Here is a 19,516-nt window from a genome sequence, read left to right as displayed (position 1 = left end):
TGCCATCTCCTGCTTGACCATGTCCAATTTTACTTGATTCCTGTCCAATTTTACTGATTCCTAACATTCCAGGTTCATATGCAGTATTGTTCTTTGCAGTATGGGACTTTCACTACCAGACACATCCACAGCTGAGTGTCATTTCCCCTTTGGCCCAGCCTTTTCATGGCCTTCCTCTGATGGAGCTATTTCTCTGCTATTCCTCAGTAGCGTATTGAACCGGGGGGGCCCATCTTCCAGTGTCATATCTTTTTGCCTCTTCATAGTGTTGTGGGTTCTCGAGGCAAGAATATTGGGGTGGTTTGCCGTTCCCTTTTCCAGTGGACCATGTTTTGTCAGAACTCTCCACCATGACCTGTCCATCTTGTGTGGCCCTGCATATATGGCTCATAGCTTCACTGAGTTACATAAGGTTGTGATCATTTTGTTAGTTTGCTCTGATTATGGTTTTCATTCTTGAGGCTATGGGATTGTAGATCCTGCTGCTTCCGTCTGCCCGCTGATGGGTGAGGATGAGAGGCTAGTGCGAGCTTCCTAACGGGAGGGACTGGCTATGGGGAAAACTGGGTCTTACTCTGGCAGGCAGGGCCATGCTCACGGAATCTTTAATCGAGTTTTCTCCTGACGAGTGGGGCTGTGCTCCCTCCCTGTTGTTTGGCCTGAGGCGACCCAGTCCTGGAGTTTGCAGGCTCTATGGTAAGTAAGGGTAAAGGCGAACTCCCCAAGAGTTCCTCAAGAGGCGCATGCCAACATGTCCCTCCCAGGATTGCTGCTGCCAGCGCCCCTGTCCCTGTGGTAGCCACTGCTGGCCCACATCTCTGCAGAAGGCCCTCAAACACTCACAGGCAGGTCTGGCTCAGTTTCTTGTGATGTGACTGCTCCTTTCCTCTGGGTCTTGGCGCACACAAGGTTTTGTTCATGACGGCCACGAGTCTCTGTTTCCCCCAGTCCTGTGGAAATTCTGTAATCAAATCCTGTTGCCCTTCCAAGTCAGATTCCCTGGGGATTCCCAGTCCCTTTGCTGGATTCCCAGGTTGGGAAGTCTGATGTGGGGCCTAGAATCTTTGAAACAGTGTGAGAACTTCTTTGTATTATTTGTTCTTCAGTTTGTGGTTCTCCCAGTCCATGGGTATGGGATTTGATTTTACTGTGATTGCACCCTTCCTACCATCTCTTTGTGGCTTCTCCTTTGTCCTTGGACACAGAGTATCTTTTTTTTTTTTTGGTGGATTCCAGCGCCTTCCTGTTGATAGTTTTTTGGCAGCTAGTTGCAATTTTGTTGTTCTCTTAGAAGATGGGTGGAGAAGGCAATGGCACCCCACTCCAGTACTCTTGCCTGGAAAACCCCATGGATGGAGGAGCCTGGAAGGGTGCAGTCCATGGGGCTCCTGAGGGTCGGACATGACTGAGCGACTTCACTTTCACTTTTCACTTTCATGCATTGGAGAAGGAAATGGCAACCCACTCCAGTGTTCTTGCCTGGAAAATCCCAGGGACCGAGGAGCCTGGTGGGCTGCTGTCTGTGGGGTCGCACAGAGTCAGACATGACTGAAGTGACTTAGCAGCAGCAGCAGCAGAAGATGAGAATATTGACCCACCCTCACCAGAAGCTCTAATTGCAAGATTTATTTACTTTTGACTACAGATTGATCAAATAGATGGGGAAACAATGCAAACCGTGAGAGACTTTATTTTCTTGGGCTCCAAAATCACTGCAGATGGTGACTGCAGCCATGAAATAAAAAGACTCTTGGTCCTTGGAAGAAAAGCCATCACCAACCTAGACAGCATATTAAAAAGCAGAGACGTTACTTTGCCAACAAAAGTCTGTCTAGTCAAAGCTATGGTTTTTCCAGTGGTCATGTATGGATAAGAGAGCTGAGCACCAAAGAATTGATGCTTTTGAACTGTGGTGTTGTAGAAGACTCTTGAGAGTCCCTTGGACTGCAAGGAGGTCCAACCAGTCCATCCTAAAGGAGATCAGTCCTGAGTGTTCATTGGAAGGACTGGTGTTGAAGCTGAAACTACAATACTTGGACCACCTGATGTGAAGAGCTGACTCATTTGAAAAGACCCTGATGCTGGGAAAGATTGAGGGCAGGCGGAGAAGGGGATGAGAAAAGATAGATGGTTGGATGGCATGACCAACTTGATGGACATGAGTTTGAGTAAACTCCGGGAGTTGGTAATGGACAGGGAAGCCTGGCCTGCTGCAGTCCATGGGGTGACAAAGAGTCGGACACAACTGAGTGACTGAACAGAACTGAAAGATTGGTCAAGTCTTCCCTGGGCTTCCCCGGTGGCTCAGACAGCGAAGAACCTGGCTGCCAATGCAGGAGGCCAGGCTTTGATCCCTGGGTCTGGAAGATCCCCTGGAGAAGGGAATGGCCACCCACTCCAGTATTCTTGCCTGGAGAATCCCATGGACAGAGGAGCCTGGTAGGGTACAGTGTGTGGGTTTGCAAAGAGTCAGACAGGACTGAGAAGCTAACACTTTCACTTTCAAAGATTGGTCAACCCCAAGATGTCGGAGGGAAGGTCGTGTTCTTAACCTCTAGGAGCACTTCTAGTAGCAGTGTGGGGTGGGGATGTGTTAATCTCTTCATTGGTACAGCCATTCACAGGTGGGCAGGGTCAGATTATCTCCCTGTGAGCTAAACAAAGACATTTTTTGTTTAATTGTGAGGCAGAGAGGCAGAGCCCCCTGAGGCAAGCCATTATGTCTGGTTATAATGCCAAAAACAACAGAAAGCAAAGATTAAAGTCAAAGAAACAGATCCATGGGAGTCAGAATTGGCTCTTTCCTGCATTAGGCAGAAAATTAGAAATGTTGGTTAGGAGGGTTGTAACCAGACTTTGAAGGAGTTTGGTAAAGACTGATAAAATGTGCAAGAGGGCAGGATCTAGGCCAGTTTACAGTCAGATCATAAAAGGTCAAAGATAATGAACAAGACTAGAATCTGAATAACCCTCTAGGGTGTGTTAGTTTTCTGTTGAAACATTAAATTTCTTTGTATAGTCATGTCCTTCTTTGATCAAAGGTACTCAGATTCAGATTTTTTTTTAATTAGTCTAATCATTTACACAGGTTCATCAAGAATACCAGTTGACCACGTAAGCCTCTTAAAAGTTTCCTTTGCTAGAACATTTCATAAGGAATCTCAGATTAGACTTTTAAGTCTTTTGAAGCTAGAAAGCCAAGCCAAGATCAGTATCAGTTCAGTCACTCAGTCATGTCCGACTCTGTGACCCCATGGACTGCAGCACGTCAGGCTTCCCTGTCCATCACCAACTCCCAGAGCTTGCTCAGACTCATGTCCATCGAGTTGGTGATGCCATCCAATCATCTCATCCTCTGTCACCCCCTGCTCCTCCTGCCTTCAATCTTTCCCAGCATCAGATCTTTTCCAGTGAGTCAGTTCTCTGCGTCAGGTGGCCAAAGTATTAGAGCTTCAGCATCAGTCCTTCCAACAAATGTTCAGGATTGATTTCCTTTAGAATTGACTGGTTTGATCTCCTTGCAGTCCAAGGGATGCTCAAGAGTCTTCTTCAACACTGCAGTTCAAAAGCATCAATTCTTCAATGCTCAGCCTTCTTAATGGTCCAAATCTCACATCCATACAGGACTACTGGAAAAGCCGTAGTTTTGACTATACAGACCTTTGTCTCTGCAGTACATACAGAAAAGTGAAAGTGAAGTCGTTCAGTCATGTCCAACTCTTTGGGACCCCATGGACTGTAGCCTACCAGGCTTCTCCGTCCATGGGATTTTCCAGGGAAGAATACTGGAGTAGGTTGCCATTTCCTTCTCCAGAGGATCTTCCTGACCCAGGGATTGAACCCTGGTCTCCTGCATTGTAGGCAGATGCTTTACTGTCTGAGCCACCAAGCAAGTGATAGTACATACAGATTCTGAACTAAAAGATATCCCTTGAGGCGGAACCAGGACCCTGCCCCAAGGCTGCGCTATTCTTAACTGCCCCTCCATTTTTCTGCTTTGGCTCCATTCCCTGATTAGGAGCTGTCTGAATCTGCCCTTTGGAAATCAGAGAAAGTCAAAGAGGCTGCTGCTGCTAAGTCGCTTCAGTCGTGTCCAACTCTGCAACCGCATAGTGAAGCCTTTTTCCTAGGAACAGAAGATGCAGAAAGGCTTGTGTGTCCTGGAGGGCCCTCCAGGGTCCTGTGAGTTTCAACTATTGTTGAAAAATCCATTCATACAATTTCTGTTTCACTTATATCAACCTAACACATTGGTTCTTAACAGTTATACTTGGATTGTTCATGAAATTGCCATAAGCTAACCATTGTCAGGCTATTTCCCTATTTATTATTTTTATAACACATGTGTTAGGCAGATATCAAAAAAATTAGAAAGTAAAAAGCCTTAGAAAGTTAAATTCAGTTTTTTTTTTAAATTGTTTTATTGCTGTGCTTGATGTACATGAAATAATGGATTTCAAGCAATTTCACTGCAGATCTACTTGTACTTTTAGGTTGAATTTATAATTTTAAAAATCTGTTAATAGTAGATTATATTAGGTTGTTATTCTGCCTGGGTTTATTTGTCAAATAATGTGTGCTCATGTTATACTAATGCTAATAACTCAGGGTGAAGATGTGCACCACAGATGGGACTTGAACTCAAGTGAGGGAGTCAGACCCAGTCAAGAACCAATCTCTTTTCATTGAGATCACACATTTGGTGTCAGGACTTAATGAAGCCCAGGTTCTTTATGTCTCTTTGCAGAAAGAATTCAGTGAGAGACAAAGTGATAGGTAAGAAGTGAATTAAGTTAGAGAGAACCACACTTCTCAGAGTGTGGGCCATCAAGAGGCCCCAAAATACAATTCGGTTTTTGTGGGCTGGGTAAACTCATAGGCTAATGGGGGGGAAGCTAATGAAACTGAAGCTCCAGTACTTTGGCCACCTGTTGCCAAGAGCTGACTCGTTGGAAAAGACCCTGGTATTGGGAAAGATTGTGGGCAGGAGGAGAAGGGGGTGACAGAAGATAAGATAGTTGGATGGCATCACTGGCTCAATGGACACGATTTTGAGCAAACTCTGGGAGATGGTATAGGACAGGGAAGCCTGGCATGCTGCAGTCCATGGGGTTGCAGAGGGTCACAGGACTGAGCAGCTGAACAACAACAATGAAGGGGAGGATTATTCCAATTATTTCAGGGAAGGGGTGGGGATTTCCGTAATTTGGGCCACCACCCACTTTTGGCCTTTTCGGTCAGCCTCAGAAGTGTCCTGGTGCTGGTTGGTGTGTCATTTAGCTCATGCATTACAGTAGGCATATAATGAAGCTCAAGGTCTCCTGAAAGTTGGATCTCCTGCTATCTTGGATCTACTTGGATCTAACCAGTTTTGTCATGTCCTATGGCCCTGCCCCCTTCCCTCCATTTCAAGAGGACAACTGCTTTTATTAAAGTGACACTACTAAACTGGTTTTATTTATACATGAACTTGAAAAATATTTGGGTTCTTATATGTCTGGGAATTTTAGGAATATTTAATTTAGCACTTATTTCTCTTTAAGTCATTTGGAGCAGAACTCCTTTAAGGGATTTTGTAAATTAATTTGGTATTACCACCCAGGGCTAGGAAAACATCATAAATACTGTGGCCTCTTGAACAACATGGGTCTGAATAGTGTGGGTCCCCTCATACACGGATTGGTTTTTTGAGCCACCAGTCAGCATAACCGTCACTCAAACCAAGCTCACCGGCTTGGTTCTCGTCTTTGCCCTGCTTTAATTGTCTTTTTATCTGAATTTAGTTTGGGCCAAATGGAACAATTTAAGATTACCTGCCCAAGATGAGGACTAACGCTTTTGTACAATATTTAACTTTTAAGATTTTCATTTCCCATAATGTGTAATCTGTGGAGGCAATGGACTAAATTTCAGTTGAGGGACTTCTTAAAAATACCAGGCAGCAAGTCTGGGTATTTCCATAGCTCAGCTGAGTAGGTAAAATACCCAACTTGTTTCCCATGTGTCATTTTTTCCTTTTCATCCTCAGATAGAGGCTGTGTGAGGTCCCTGAGTCCCTTAACAGGCCCCCCCAGGGAGGCAGAGGCCTAAAACTCTAGTGCCTGTAGGAAAGTGGGGAAAGGCCTGGCAGGATGGACAGAGAAGTCAGTAGAAAGGTTAGTCTCGCGTGCAGTCCTGTCTGGAGTGCCTTCTGAGGAGACAGCTTGGGATTTCCAGACAGAAAGTAGAGTTAGGGGGTCAGTGGATGGAAACAGTTGATATATCAAGAGTAGGAGGGCTCTTGCAAAGGCAGGTCAGTAGATGAGATATCAAGATGGGGGATGACTTAACAGAATTCTTACTAAAGCAGGTCAAGGTCAAGGCACAGAGGAAGAGAGGGCTCAGTTCTTGGTAAAAGCTGAGAAACTAAGTGAATATCTAATGACTGCATAAAGTGGTACAAGTCCGGTGGTGTCGAATTCTTAGCTGTCAACAAAAATGAAAAAGTGCTTGAGTATTTTTCACTGTGTGATTTTTGGCATATAACCCTGAAAAATTGGTAATACTAGTAAACTTCCATTCCCTTTTACTGATGTGAATAAGTTCTAAATATTTGTATTTTTCAAAAACCAAAAAAAACAGAGCTAGCATTAATGTTCGGTTCAGTTCAGTCTCTCAGTCATGTCCAACTCTTTGAGACCCCATGGACTGCAGCACACCAGGCCTCCCTGTCCATCACCAACTCCCAGAATTTACTCAGACTCATGCCCATTAACTTGGTGATGCTATCCAACCATCACATCCTCTGTCATCCCCTTTTCTTCCTGCCTTGATTAATGTTAACCGTCCCTTTTCTACATCAGTAAGTAATATATATAGAGAGAGACATGATGCATTTGGGAAAGTAGTGGAATCCATTTCACTTAGAGATGCGTTTTTAGTAAAAGTTTACTTTCCATGCTTAATAATGATTTACCAAAAATGAAACGTTTGTCATTTTGATTCATGTGTATGGTAATAATCATAACTCAATACAGAAGAAAAATGACTTTAATGTAGAAGAGCCTTACTGCTGCAGATACATAGTTTTTTGAAACTTCTGTTTATATACATATTTCTTGTTCAAGAGGGGTATGACAGCTAGTGAGAGGCAGACTGGATATTGGCCCAGATCACCTTAACCCCGCAGCCTTCCATTTAACCACCACATTGTACGCCTTTTGTCAGTGAAAGCATAGATTGCGCCTGGACTTTAAGTGTCCTTTTAATATGTATTTATTTCTTTGGCTGTGTCAGGTCTTAGTTGCATCATGCAGGATCTTTTCTTGTGGCGTGCAGGCTCGGTACCTGTGGTGTGGGCACTCCAGAGCTCACGGGCTCAGTTGCTGCAGCCAATATGTGGGCACTCTAGTTTTGGCATGTGTGGGTTTAGTTGCTCCACAGCATTTTAGTTCCCCAACCAGGGATGGAACCCACGGCCCCTCTTGCAAGGCGGATTCTTAACCACTGGACCACTGGGGAACTCCCAAGATGCCGTTTTAAACTTCTCCTGCGTCACCTGGCTAACTCCTATATTTCTGACTTGGCGTTTCCACCAGTGGCCCTGTGCTGGCAGCCCGGACTAGGTCAGGCCACCCTGTGCAGGTGTGCTGGCACAGGCTCTCGTCTGCCCTGCTGAGCCGAGAGCACAGCACAGAGGCAGATGCAGCCTTTTCTGCCTGTACTGTCCATTGCCCAAGGAGCACCTGGTGCTCAGTAACAACTGGAGGATGAGCCAGGTGATTGAGTGAAAGGATTACGCTGTCAAGTATGTGTGTTGTCATCAGCTGTACTAAAGTATTCCTTACATCAGTCCGCTTTGTTGTGTTGATTTACCTGTGATAAAATCTACCAAAATGTGCATTCATGTGTCCACAACCACAGTCCAGATAATGAACGTTTCCATCACTGCAAGAGTTGCCTCATACCCCTTGTAATCTCTTCTTCCCTCTACTCCCAGCCCTGGAGGTCACCATTCTGCTGTTTTGCCTTTTGTTGTTGTTCAGTCACTTAGTCTCGTCCAACTTTCTGTGACCGCTTAAGCCTCAGCATGCCAGGCTTCCCTGTCTTCTGTAATTTTGCCTTTTCTGGAATTTTTGGCACATGGGATTATAGAATGTGTAGTCTTTTGTGTCCCTCTGATTTAATTTAGCCTGATGCTTTTATAGCCTTCTGTATTGTTGCATGTGATGGGTTCACATATCTTGATTACTCTTTTGAAATAGCGCAGATAGATGTAAGAAGCCCCATTGAGGTTGAACCTTGATGTCAGAGAGATCTCATGGTGGCACTGTTTGCCTTTCTCACTTTCGATCTCCCATGGGGCTCCGGGAGTGTTTCAGGTACTGCGCGATGCGTCACGCTGCAGCCGATTGAATGCAGAAGCACCAGAACCCGTCTGTCTTCTGCTAAGCTGTTTGTCTTGAAGAAATTTGTAAAAATCTCCTCACTAAAACTTTTCCTTTCGGATAATTTAATCTTTTTAAAATAACAGATATTAATTATATTAACTTGTCATGGGTTGTTTATTATTATTGAATGACTTAGTATAATAGATATTTAAATTTTTTCTTTAATGTCTCATAAAACAAATAGTGATAAAAACAAATCATATGAAGGTCTTTTCGGCCCTCAGTTTTTCAGTTGTCGAGAGGCCCATAGTCCAAGTTTGAGGATCTCTGGGCTAGGAACCCGTTTTAACAGGGGATCAGGACCAGAGTGAGGAAAGTCTTGGAGCTGGTTGTGGATTAGAGAGCATTTTGAGACCTGGGCTGATGACCTGGCCTGAGGCTTCCGGAGCAGGGGCCTCCGGAAGGTATGCAGGCAGAAACATGAGAACAGGGAGTCGTGGCCACTGTTCTGTCCTTGGCCCCCTGCCCCCTCCTGGGATCTGGTTTGACAGGTTCCGTGCGAAGGTGCTTCCTCTGTTGGGGAGCCCACGCCCGCTTGCAGGAGGGGAATCAGAGGCCCAGAGGCAGCCTCTGTCCTGAGGGCAAGTTGCAGCCACAGTCTGACATGAGGTTGGGCACTTTCTGAAGATTTGAAGGATCCCAGGGCTCCCATAGGAAACCAGCAGGACTGTTTATTTGGCTTTCAGGAAACAAATTTTACCCTTCTGGTAGAGTTCTGAGCAAATGGCAAGGCACACGCTCTCGTCCTCGGTGATAGTCTTGTTGGGCAGTAGGTGTGGGTCTTGGTGCATAATTTTTGACGATACTGTTACCAAACTGTAGTGGACTCACTCCTGTGCACTGCTTTTCTCTTGCAGGCGAAAGGGCCTGTGCTTCCGACTGAGGAAGATACTCTTCTTTGTCCTGGGATTGTATGTGGCCATTCCGTTTCTCATCAAACTATGTCCTGGGATACAGGCCAAACTGATTTTCTTGAATTTCGGTAAGTGCTGTGTGTCCATTTTCATTTTCATTTTAGTAAGACTTCATGTTCATAGTGATTTGTGTCTTTGTATTTTTACCACTCAGCTCAGGAAGTAGGGCTTCCCTGATGGCTCAGCTGGTAAAGAATCCGCCTGCAGTGCTGGAGACCCCAGTTCAATTCCTGATTCAGGAAGATCCCCTGGAGAAGGGACAGGCTACTCACTCCAGTATTCCTGGGCTTCTCTGGTGGCTCAGCTGGTAAAGAATCCACCTGCAATGCAGGAGACCCCAGTTCAATTCCTGATTCAGGATGATCCCCTGGAGAAGGGACAGGCTACTCACTCCAGTATTCCTGGGCTTCCCTGGTGGCTCAGCTGGTAAAGAATCCGCCCACAATGTGAGAGACTTGGGTTCAGTCCCTGGATTGGGAAGATCCCCTGGAGAAGGGAAAGGCTACCCACTCCAGTATGCTGGCCTGGGGCATTCCGTGGACTATATAGTCCATGGGGTCACAAAGAATTGGACACGACTGAGCGACATTCACTTTCAGGAAGTAGAGCCTCTCTACTGTCCAGAAGATTCCCTGTGCCCCTCCCCAGTTAAGGGGTGTTTGTAATGAGGGCATTTCTCTCAGGGCTGGCATTTGTGTGCATAGATGACGGCTGCATGGCTGGGGATCTTTCTTCACCATCGTGGGTGGAAGTGTTGATGACATGTAGAGTCTTCTGAAGCTGTCACATTGGGGGTGCTCTGTCTGTAGTGCAGTCTAAGAGGTTAGCTGTCCCTGGGAAAGGTGATCACTGAAACTGTAGTGACTGAAAAAATAATCTGGCCTTTTTTCTTTAAAACACACACACACACACACACCCCTACACCTTTTTTTCTCCCCTTAAAAAACCCTAGCATGCTGCTTTGGTTTCTGTGGAATTGTATGCTGGCTTTAGAGGTGAGGGTTAGAGGTTAGATTATAATCCCCTTCAGTTAGCTTGGACCTGGTGTGTTCCAAAGTTGTTTTTTTTGGTTTTGTTTTTCATGCTATATGTTTCCTTTTGGACAAGTGGGAGGAAAAAGGGTAGAAGTATCTGGTTTATGAAGTGGAAAGTGTATAGTTGCCAGGAATAATCATTAGAAGGAACATCTTTTTACACCCACAAGATGAGGCCAGGAGGGAAGAGACTGCACCTGCCGTGCTGGGGGTCAGCGGATAGAGCCTGGTGCTTGGCACACAGCAGTGCTCCATGAGTGATGGCCTTGCCGTTGGGTATAGGGAGTATTTGGGGCAGGTGAAGCGGTCTCTGTTCTTGCAGCTGTGCCAGTTTGCAAAGAGTGGGTTTGGGCTTGTGTGTGTGGGAACCGGAGGCTTGGGAAGCTATGCTGGTGCTCTGAGGCGGCAGGGGAGCTGGTGAAGGGGAGGGAGAGGAGAGGACAGACTGGAGGTATTGAGGTGTCCTGTGTGATGACTGGCCTGGGGCGGCAGGGCGGGGGAGGGGGGTGGCCCCTCCCCTTAAGTAACACCAGCGTTGCAGGCCCTGCAGGGCACTGAGACATATGAGTTTGGGGTGTTAAGTCTGCAGTAGACTTGATCACAGAAAAGCAGATGTCACTGCTGAAAAGGAATTTGTGCTCTAGAGAGGAGCAGGATGGGACTTCCCTGGCTGCCTAGGGGTTAAGACTCTGCACTTCCAATGTAGGGGCCTGGGTTCCATCCCTGGTCCAGGAACTAAGATCCCACGTGCTGCCTGGGGCAGCCAAAAAATCAAGAGGAGCCAGAGGAGGAAGAGAGGAAGCGGAACAGAGATAGTAAGGTGGATAATAAAATACAATAAATATAAAAGAGGTTTTTATTTGGGTGTCTGAAAGTAAGTGTAAAACACATGTCAGTACACGAAGGTGTGATTTTTCTAACAGAAACATCTTAGTTTTCATCGCTTGTGAGAAGCCCGAACTTGGAAGGAGCTCACAACATACTAAAATCAAAGGAGTTCTGTTTTTCTGACTGTAATGTCCCTTAAGTGTCCAGTCAGCCTTGCGTGGAAGACAGTCTGGGTTACATGCAAACATGAGGCCACAGGCTGCAGGTTTCCTGACAGCAGATCTTAGAGTCAGCCCTGCCCAGCTCTCCCACAGAGCAGGCCTCCGGGCACCTCCAGGCACCTTGGGCAGGCATCTTGGCAGCCAGTGGCCGGCTGCCCTCTGGGCTGCTACACTGTGGGTCCCAGCAGCTCTCTGAATTGAGTTGATTTTCTTTAGCTCCATCATTGAGGTCACATTAGATGCAGCTCATGAATTTTGCACTGTTGATTTCCTAATGAAATGGCAGGATGTTCCTGGATTCTCCTGTTCAGGCTCTGGGCACAGAAGAAAAGGGGTTGGCAGGGCCGCTCTGCACCCCCACAGAGAGGCGCCTGTCCCCAACTGCTTGTTTCCCTCTGCCTGCTGTGTGTGTGTGGGGTAGCTGTCAGGGCCCCTGCCCTCCCCTGTGGAGGTGGGGTCATCTGGGCAGTAACGTGGTAGTTTCACCTCACGCTGCTGGAGGGCCTATGTGTTCTGGAGCACCTTCCTTCTTCACAGGGTGTGAATCGTGAGCAGTGAGTTTCTATCTGGACATTGAAGGAAGTGGAACCATCTTTTGAGCCCCGAAACATGATTAAAGTATTAAGTTTGTAACAAATCTATCTGAAACTAAATCTATAAATCAGGTAAATAAGCATTAGACAAAGGGATAGCGTCTATGATTTAAGGCATTGTTCTCCTTTAAATATATTTTTTTGTAAACAAAAAAATAGATGACTTTCTTAAAAACAAAAAATGAACTGAAAAGCTCTGAATGGCATGAAGAAGAAAAGGAAACTGAGAGAAAATTGGTGTCACATTGTTGTCTGTTCCCTGTGGGCCTTTGTGTGTGTGTCTGTACACGTAAATGTAAATATACATGCTTTTCAATACCCGCAATTCAAAAGTCAGCTCCCCCGCCCCCAGCAGTGTCAGGGTGATACCAGCGGGTTCTCGAAGTCTTTGCCCTGGAATCCAGAACTGTCTCCTGGCGGGAAGGAGTGTTTCAGTTCCGAGGCTGCTCTTCTCTGCACACCGCTCTGGGGGAGATTAGAGTTAATATCTGAATTACCTTGTTGTTAATGCAAAAGCCTGTCCACTACAGCTTCAAGGGATGGCCATCCTTTAGCCTCCTCTCTTTCCATCCCCTTGGCCATTCTGGTGATCCCTGATCCCTTTCCTTATCTGTTCCTTCACTGGGAGCCCAGAGTCCATCAAGGCAGCTGGAGTTTGATAAAACCCAGCTGGGAGGGCCCCTCCCTTGTTGGCGCCCCCCCTCTTCGCTCTTGCTCTTTACTCAGTGCCTGGGACAGGGAGTAGCCACAGTGTTTATAGTTCTCAGGTGGTTGGATATGTCCTCTGCAGCCCAGGAGTTCTGGCCTCCCACCCTACCAGCATCTAAAGGATGGCCGACTCAGTTGTTTTCTGTTCGTTCATGTATTTACACACTGTTTACTGAGCATGGCTGTGCAGAGGCCTTTCTTAATCTCCCCCGTGACATTTGTGGTTGCTGATAAATGACAGCATGCTCAGTGGATAAGACAGCTGGGAAAGCAGGGGACTGCAGAGGGCCTGGCTCTGGAAGCTGCCCGGGCCTATGTGCCGGGTCGCTGGCTGTTCACCGACCTCCGTGTGCAGCAGAGCTTGTAACTGACAGTGATGTGGAGCTGGGTCACCCTGCCAGCTCCTGCCCCGCCACCTCGGGCTGCTGGCGTGCTCAGTGCTCTATCCTTGGTGGACGCAGGGGCTGGGAGTATGGGTTCCAGCCAGCATCCTAGACTCACAAGCTGAGGGCTCAGGCCACATGGAGGCTCGCAGGATCGAGCCAAGTTCCGGCCCAGGCAGCTCCCAGACCCTCCTCAGGCCAGCCTGGGGCCCTGCACCCCTTGACCCCATTTCCTTCCCTTGCAGCTTTTACCAGTAGTGGGCAGGTGGTTCCTGTGGCCTGGCCACCACTGTCTGGGCTGCCTCACCCCAGCACTGACCAGATACCTCTTGTTAGCCAGCTGGGAGGCACACAGGGGCACCTCTACACTAATCTGCACCCTTTTCCCTTTTTTTTTTTTTTTCTTGGCTGTGCTGGGCCTTTGTTGCTGCTCAGGCTTTTTCTCTAGTTGTGACGAGTGGGGTCTGCTCTCTAGTTGTGGTGCGTGGGCTTCTCATTGTGCTGGCTTCTCTCGCTGCAGAGCGCAGGCTCCAGGTACGTGGACTTCAGCAGCTGTGGCTCACGGTCTAAAGAGCACAGACTCAGTAGTTGTGGTGCATGGGCTTAGTTGCTCCATGGCCTGTGGGATCTTCCCAGATCAGGGATGGAGCCCACCTCTCCTCCAATGTCAGGCAGAGTCTTCCTCACTGAGCTCCCAGGGAAGCCCCTCCAGGGTTATTTCTAAAACAGAAATGGAAGTGAACTGGAGGATGAGCCTTGTGGAATGAGCCTGTCCTAGAGCAGAATCGAGTATCTTGGTTCTAGATTTTTCAGCCATGGAAGCTTTCAGGATTAACTGCTGATCCTGGGAAGGCATTCTTCACTAGTGGGGAGCCCTTGGAGCTTTGGGGTGGCACTAAACCGCGTGGCCACCTTTTCCGGGACAGGACTCGCCAGACCTGGCAGCGGTGCCCTCAGCAGCACCGTCTCCCCTGTGGCATGGAGTCTCCAGCCTCGGAGGTAGAGCTAATGGGATCTGGGCTCGTTGGGCATATTCAGAGTTTTATTCATCAGTCATTTCCCCTCAGTCATACACGGTGCTGCAGCCTTGGCTTGCCCAGCGGGAGCAGTCAGGGTGCGGCAGGAGCGGGCGCCTGCATCTGGAAGAGATGCATCCAGGGAGACCTTTCCAGGCCTGCTGGTGCCATGGACCCTTCACAGCATAACGAACACCACAGATGGGGGGAGCTTAAAACCACAAAAATGGATTCTCTCCCAGTCTCGGAGCTTCGAGATCCTGGGCTCCCTCTTGCCAGCCTCTGGTGGTGGCTGGCGTTCCTTGGCTTGTAGCTGCGCCCGGCCTCCCTCGCAGGACCGCCTTCTCCCTGGGGCTTCACGTCCTCTTCCCGCTGTCTGTCCCTGTGTCCAGATTCCCCCTTTTGATAAGGACACCGGTTGTGTTAGATCAGGTCCACCAAATTACCTTACGTAAGTTTAATTATCTCTGTGAAGACCCTCTTTCCAGCTGAGGTCCCCTTCTGATGTGCTGGGGTTAGGACTTGGCTCTCCTTCGAGGGGACCCAATTGGAGAGCATTCAGGGTCCGCCAGGATCAGAACTGGTTTACTGTCCCCACTTCCTATCAAGTAGTCAGGAGAGTGGCGTCTGGTCGCCTGGGTGCAGATCCCAGAGTTACCCCATGAGTCACGCTTGAGCAAGTGCTGTGGTCGTACCGTCCTGTTTCGGGGACGGTGTTCAGTTTAGGGAACGTGCGCCAGCAAGTAAGATGCCGCCTCCTTTGACTGTCAGTTTTCTTTTTAAGTTTTTGAAATGTAGCCTGCTTCTTGGGAAAGAGATGGGTAAAGAAGCTGGAGGTTCAAAAGCAGCCCCAGCGGAAGGAGTGCATAGGTGTTCCCATGGCCTCACCAGTTGGCTGTTTCATTTCTTCAGTGAATGTTTTCTGAGCCATGGGGACATGTGAGGGGGAACTGAGAGTTGGAATGCAGGTATGTGGGGACGGAGCATTCAGGGCAGCCAGTGCAGAGGCCCTGGGGCAGGAGTTGGGCTCAGGAGGCGACAGCGTGGCAGGCGGGCATGCTGGGCTCTGGTGCCACGTGGCCATGTAGGTTACGCAAAGACACAACTCCCTTCACCAGAGAAAACCAGAGTTGCGTGACTTCCTTATTGAAGGTGAGACTGGCTGGAAGTCATGGCCACACTGTCCACTGTCCCTACCCCTTCTGAGAATTGCCATTTTATAATGTGAGTAAATCCCATCTCAAGGTTTGAGTTGTTTTGGTTTTGGTTTTCAACTAAATAGAACTTGAAAAATGGTGTTCACCTCAAGGACTAAAAGTGCAGTGGTATACAAGGGATTCTTGGGCTTCCCTGGTAGCCCAGCTGGTAAAGATTCTGCCTGCAATGCGGGAGACTTGGGTTCAATCCCTGGATTGGGAAGATCCCCTGGAGAAGGGAAAGGCTACCCACTCCAATATACTGGCCTGGAGAATTCCATGGACTGTATAGTCCATGGGATCACAAAGAGTCGGGCAGGACTGAGTGACTTTCCCTTTCACTTTTTCATACACGAAGGATATGCTCCACCCACACACCTTTAAACTTCCACTCACAGCCTGGTGTGTGTCTCTGTTTTCCAGGCCGCACTCGCTGTTGACGCTGGTGTAGCCTGTTTGTTCACTGATCACCTGGGATCATGTAGCAGCATCACAGTGATCTTACCCTCCTTCCCTGCTCTTCTCACCTACTTGTAACTCACAGAGGTTCCTCCAGATCTGTGGGTATCCGTTGCCTCTGTGTGAAGGCCTGGGGGTTCCCATCGGTGGGTATACCGCAGTCCATCAGGCATTGCCCTATTGGCAGGTCCCCTGTAAATTCTGGGCTTAATGAGTAGCTGCCAACTCCTCCACTCTCCCTGGGCTCTGGGTCCTGTGGATTTCTCCACATCCTGCACCCATGCTTCATCTTGGGCCTCACTATCTCAGTGGCAGCACTAGAAACCTCAGCATCCCCCTCGCCTGGCCATACCCACATTCTGGTGGTCATCAAGCCCATGCCGCAGGTCCAGAAAACACATCCTTCTGTCACCTTTCCCATCGTCCCTCCCCCAGCACCCTGGCCCCAGCCTTCAGTTCTCAGCCTTCTTTTCTCCAGCCTCTCTCATAGCCAGGCCAATCCTCAGGGCTCCCAAGGACCTTTTCTTCCCTTCTTTGTATCCTCTCACACCTTGAACAATCTTTAGTGGGTCTCTGCTTGGACCTTACTCTTGCCAAAGGATCTGTAGATATACCTGGCCACACCTGCTCCTGAGGCTGCAGGGCCCAGTGCCCCAGGCATTAGGGTTCGAGAAAGTATTTGAGAGCTTCAGCTCTGCTGTGTACAGGGTGGTCTGTTCAGTTCAGTTCAGTCGCTCAGTCATGTTGGATTCTTTGTGACCTCATGGACTGCAGCATACCAGGCCTCCCTGTCTATCACCAACTCCCCGAGTTTACTCAAACTCATGTCCACTGAGTCAGTGATGCCATCCAACCATCTCATCCTCTGTCGTCCCCTTCTCCTCTTGCCTTCAATCTTTCCCCACATCAGGGTCTTTTCCAATGAGTCAGTTCTTTGCATCAGGTGGCCAAAGTATTGAAATTTCAACTTCAGCATCAGTCCTTCCAATGAATATTCAGGACTGATTTCCTTTAGGATGGACTGGTTGGATCTCCTTGCAGTCCAAGGGACTCTCAAGAGTCTTTTCCAACACCACAGCTCAAAAGCATCAATTCTTCTGCGCTCAACTTTCTTTATAGTCCAACTCTCACTTTCATACATGACTACTGGAAAAGCCATAGCTTTGACTATACAGACCTCTGTTGGCAAAGTAACACCCCCCTAATCCTTGTTTCCATCTCTTTGTCCCCCACAGTGCGGGTTCCCTATTTCATTGATTTGAAAAGACCGCAGGATCGAGGTTTGAATCACACCTGTAATTACTACCTCCAGCCAGAGGAAGACGTAACCATTGGAGTCTGGTGAGTGTTGGCCCCAGGACTACAGGGCCAGGCGCAGGCAGTGTGGCCTCGAGGCAGCAGGGCCTGTGAGGCGTGGCTCTGAAACTGTTGCTGCTTGTCCATTTTTATCTTTATCTGTTTCCAAAGGAAAAATCTCCTCTAGATTCCATGACAATGGAGCACTAGCACCAACTCTGCTCTCAGGTTTTCAAGCAGCAAAGGGTTTGTAAACCAGATTGCTTTTGTTGCAGGAAGGGGGACCCCTTCCAGGGCCTGAGAGCGGGCTCTTGTCTAACACTCGGAAATGAATTGTCTGAGGAGACTCGAACTGACAAAGCAAGAGACTTGATTGAAGGGGAACCCAGGAGGACTGCTTTGCCACGTGGCTCACAGCCTCGGGCTTTATGGTGATGGGGTTAGTTTCTTGGTTGTCTCTGACCAATCACTCTGACTGAGAGTCCTTCCTGGGGTTGCACTCATTGCTTAGCCAAGACGGATGCCAGCGTGAAGGGTTCTGGGCGGTGGTTGGACACGTGGTTTAGACCTCTCCCGAACTCTTCTGGTTAGTGGTGGCCTATTAGTTCCGTGTTTCTTCCCAGGACCTCCTGTCGCGAAATAACTCACGCAGATGGTTGCTGTGGTGCCTGGCCAGGGTGGCGGTTTCAGTCAGTGTGCTTCCCCTAGCGGTTTTTGCAGAAAGCCATATTTCCAGGCGGAAAGAAAGCCAGAAAAGAGACTGTATCACGGAATCACGAGCACAGGCTTGAGCCACACCTATCCTTCAGAGAAGTGAGAGAGTCGTTTCCTAGGCAGGTTGATAAGTCCAGGGGTCCCCAAGGAGAGAGGGGTCTGGAATTCTCAAGGAGGAAGAAAGGACAAACTTTTTTCCCTCTACATTCCTTAGGATTATATAACAACAATGTATCCTGCCTGAGGACAGTCTCTGGAAAGAGCCTTCTGGCTAATCCTGTTATCTTAAAATGTAAATTATGGTAGTAGGTCTAGTGAGGTCTTTACAAACTCCAGACATTCTTTTGATTCTTTGTAATAACTAATTGGAGAGTATATAACTCCATTGTTAACACTAGCAACGGGGTACTCTTTCTGCCCCCTTCTGATGTCTATGTCAGAAGCTTTCTCTATTCTTTTTATACTTTAATACAACTCTATTGCACAGAAACTCTGAGCGATCAAGCCTCATTTCTAGCCCCGTATTGAATTCCTCTCCTCCGGAGGCCAGGAATCCCGGCTTCTTCTCGTGGTTCAGCAGCAGCCTTTCAGAAGGGCCCATCCAGGTGCCGAAAATGGTTGCCTCTCTTTCACGCACAGCTCTTTCAGGCCCTGACGGTGGTGGTGGCATTTGCTCTTTTCTTAGTATTTACTTTTTTTAGCCATAAATTTGGGTTTGGATCTAAGCTCTGTGACTTCTTGGCTTTTCTTCAGAGTACTATTTAGTACACCCATGGACGAGTGGGTGTTTCCAATCAGTGGAACCGGAATGGACTGACTTTGCTATGGCGGCGTCTCTTTGTCTCAGGAGTGGCTCCGAGTCGCTCCTTGGACTCAGGAGAACCGTTGTGCCAGGAGGAGCTTCTGAGGGAAGCACTCTGCACCACTCCCCTGTGCAAGGCCAGGGCGTCCTGGCTGAAGACCCAGAGATGAGAAGGAGGCTCTGATTCTGAGTGCCTGCAGCAGGGACTGTCTGTGGTCGTTTCCGGTGTGATTCAGTGGAGCATTCAGGGCCAGTGTGTGCATGTGGGCTGCTCTGTATGTCCGTCTTCAGTCAAGCTTGCGCATCTTGTTCAGAGCTGTCTGGGGGGACTTGGCAGCTCTCCTGACGGTTACTAGGATCTGTGCTTTGAAGACGTGGGTTCAGCCAGGCTTCTTGCTCAAGCAGAGCAGTCATGTGACAGGATGGGTATCTGGGCAGTTACCCATGAAGGGCGTGTTGGTGATGACCATGTGGGTCTCCAGGAACAACAACACTGTGTGCAGGTGAGCGCCTCTGCCCACCCACGTCTACACCCAGCGCCATCACTGGCAGCGTGGACCCTGGGGCTGCAGCCGCTCCGTTCACCAGCTGCCCTCCTGGTGCCTTGCCAGATCTTCCCACGGCCAAGGAGCAGGGGGGAGCAGCTCCTTCTCTGCCTGGCAGGGGCGGAGCCCAGGGACAGAGAGCTGCCAGGGCCTTTTTCAAAGCTCCAAGTTTCAGGTAGGCTGGCTCCTGGAGGCATATCAGCTCCCAGCATCTGCCAAGGGCACCTTTCTGTCTCACAGGTTTGTAACTATGGGAGAGTGGTAATTGCAGTGGTCAGAACCACCCAAAATGCGATCCTGTGAAATGGTCAGAGACACACATCAGAAACGAGATGCTGGCACTCAGACCTGAAGAAGAAGAAATCAGCCATGCACTGT

At 48.5% G+C, this 19,516-nt stretch overlaps 1 protein-coding gene across 13 annotated transcripts in view; it reads left to right on the top strand.

The window, feature by feature from the left end:
- Positions 1–19,516, top strand: part of ABHD12 (abhydrolase domain containing 12, lysophospholipase) — a 64,671-nt gene that overhangs the window by 31,610 nt on the left and 13,545 nt on the right. For all 13 annotated transcript variants that reach the window (XM_060397553.1, XM_060397552.1, XM_060397547.1 and 10 more), the window contains 2 exons: positions 9,287–9,411; positions 17,017–17,122. In XM_060397553.1, coding sequence (XP_060253536.1) covers positions 9,287–9,411; positions 17,017–17,122 — 231 coding nt within the window. The remainder of the gene's footprint in view (positions 1–9,286; positions 9,412–17,016; positions 17,123–19,516) is intronic.

Source organism: Ovis aries, chromosome 13, assembly GCF_016772045.2.
Source record: "Ovis aries strain OAR_USU_Benz2616 breed Rambouillet chromosome 13, ARS-UI_Ramb_v3.0, whole genome shotgun sequence".
NCBI lineage: Eukaryota > Metazoa > Chordata > Mammalia > Artiodactyla > Bovidae > Ovis > Ovis aries.
The sequence above is the reverse complement of the archived record's forward strand: the minus strand, read 5'-3'. Positions and strand labels throughout refer to the sequence as shown.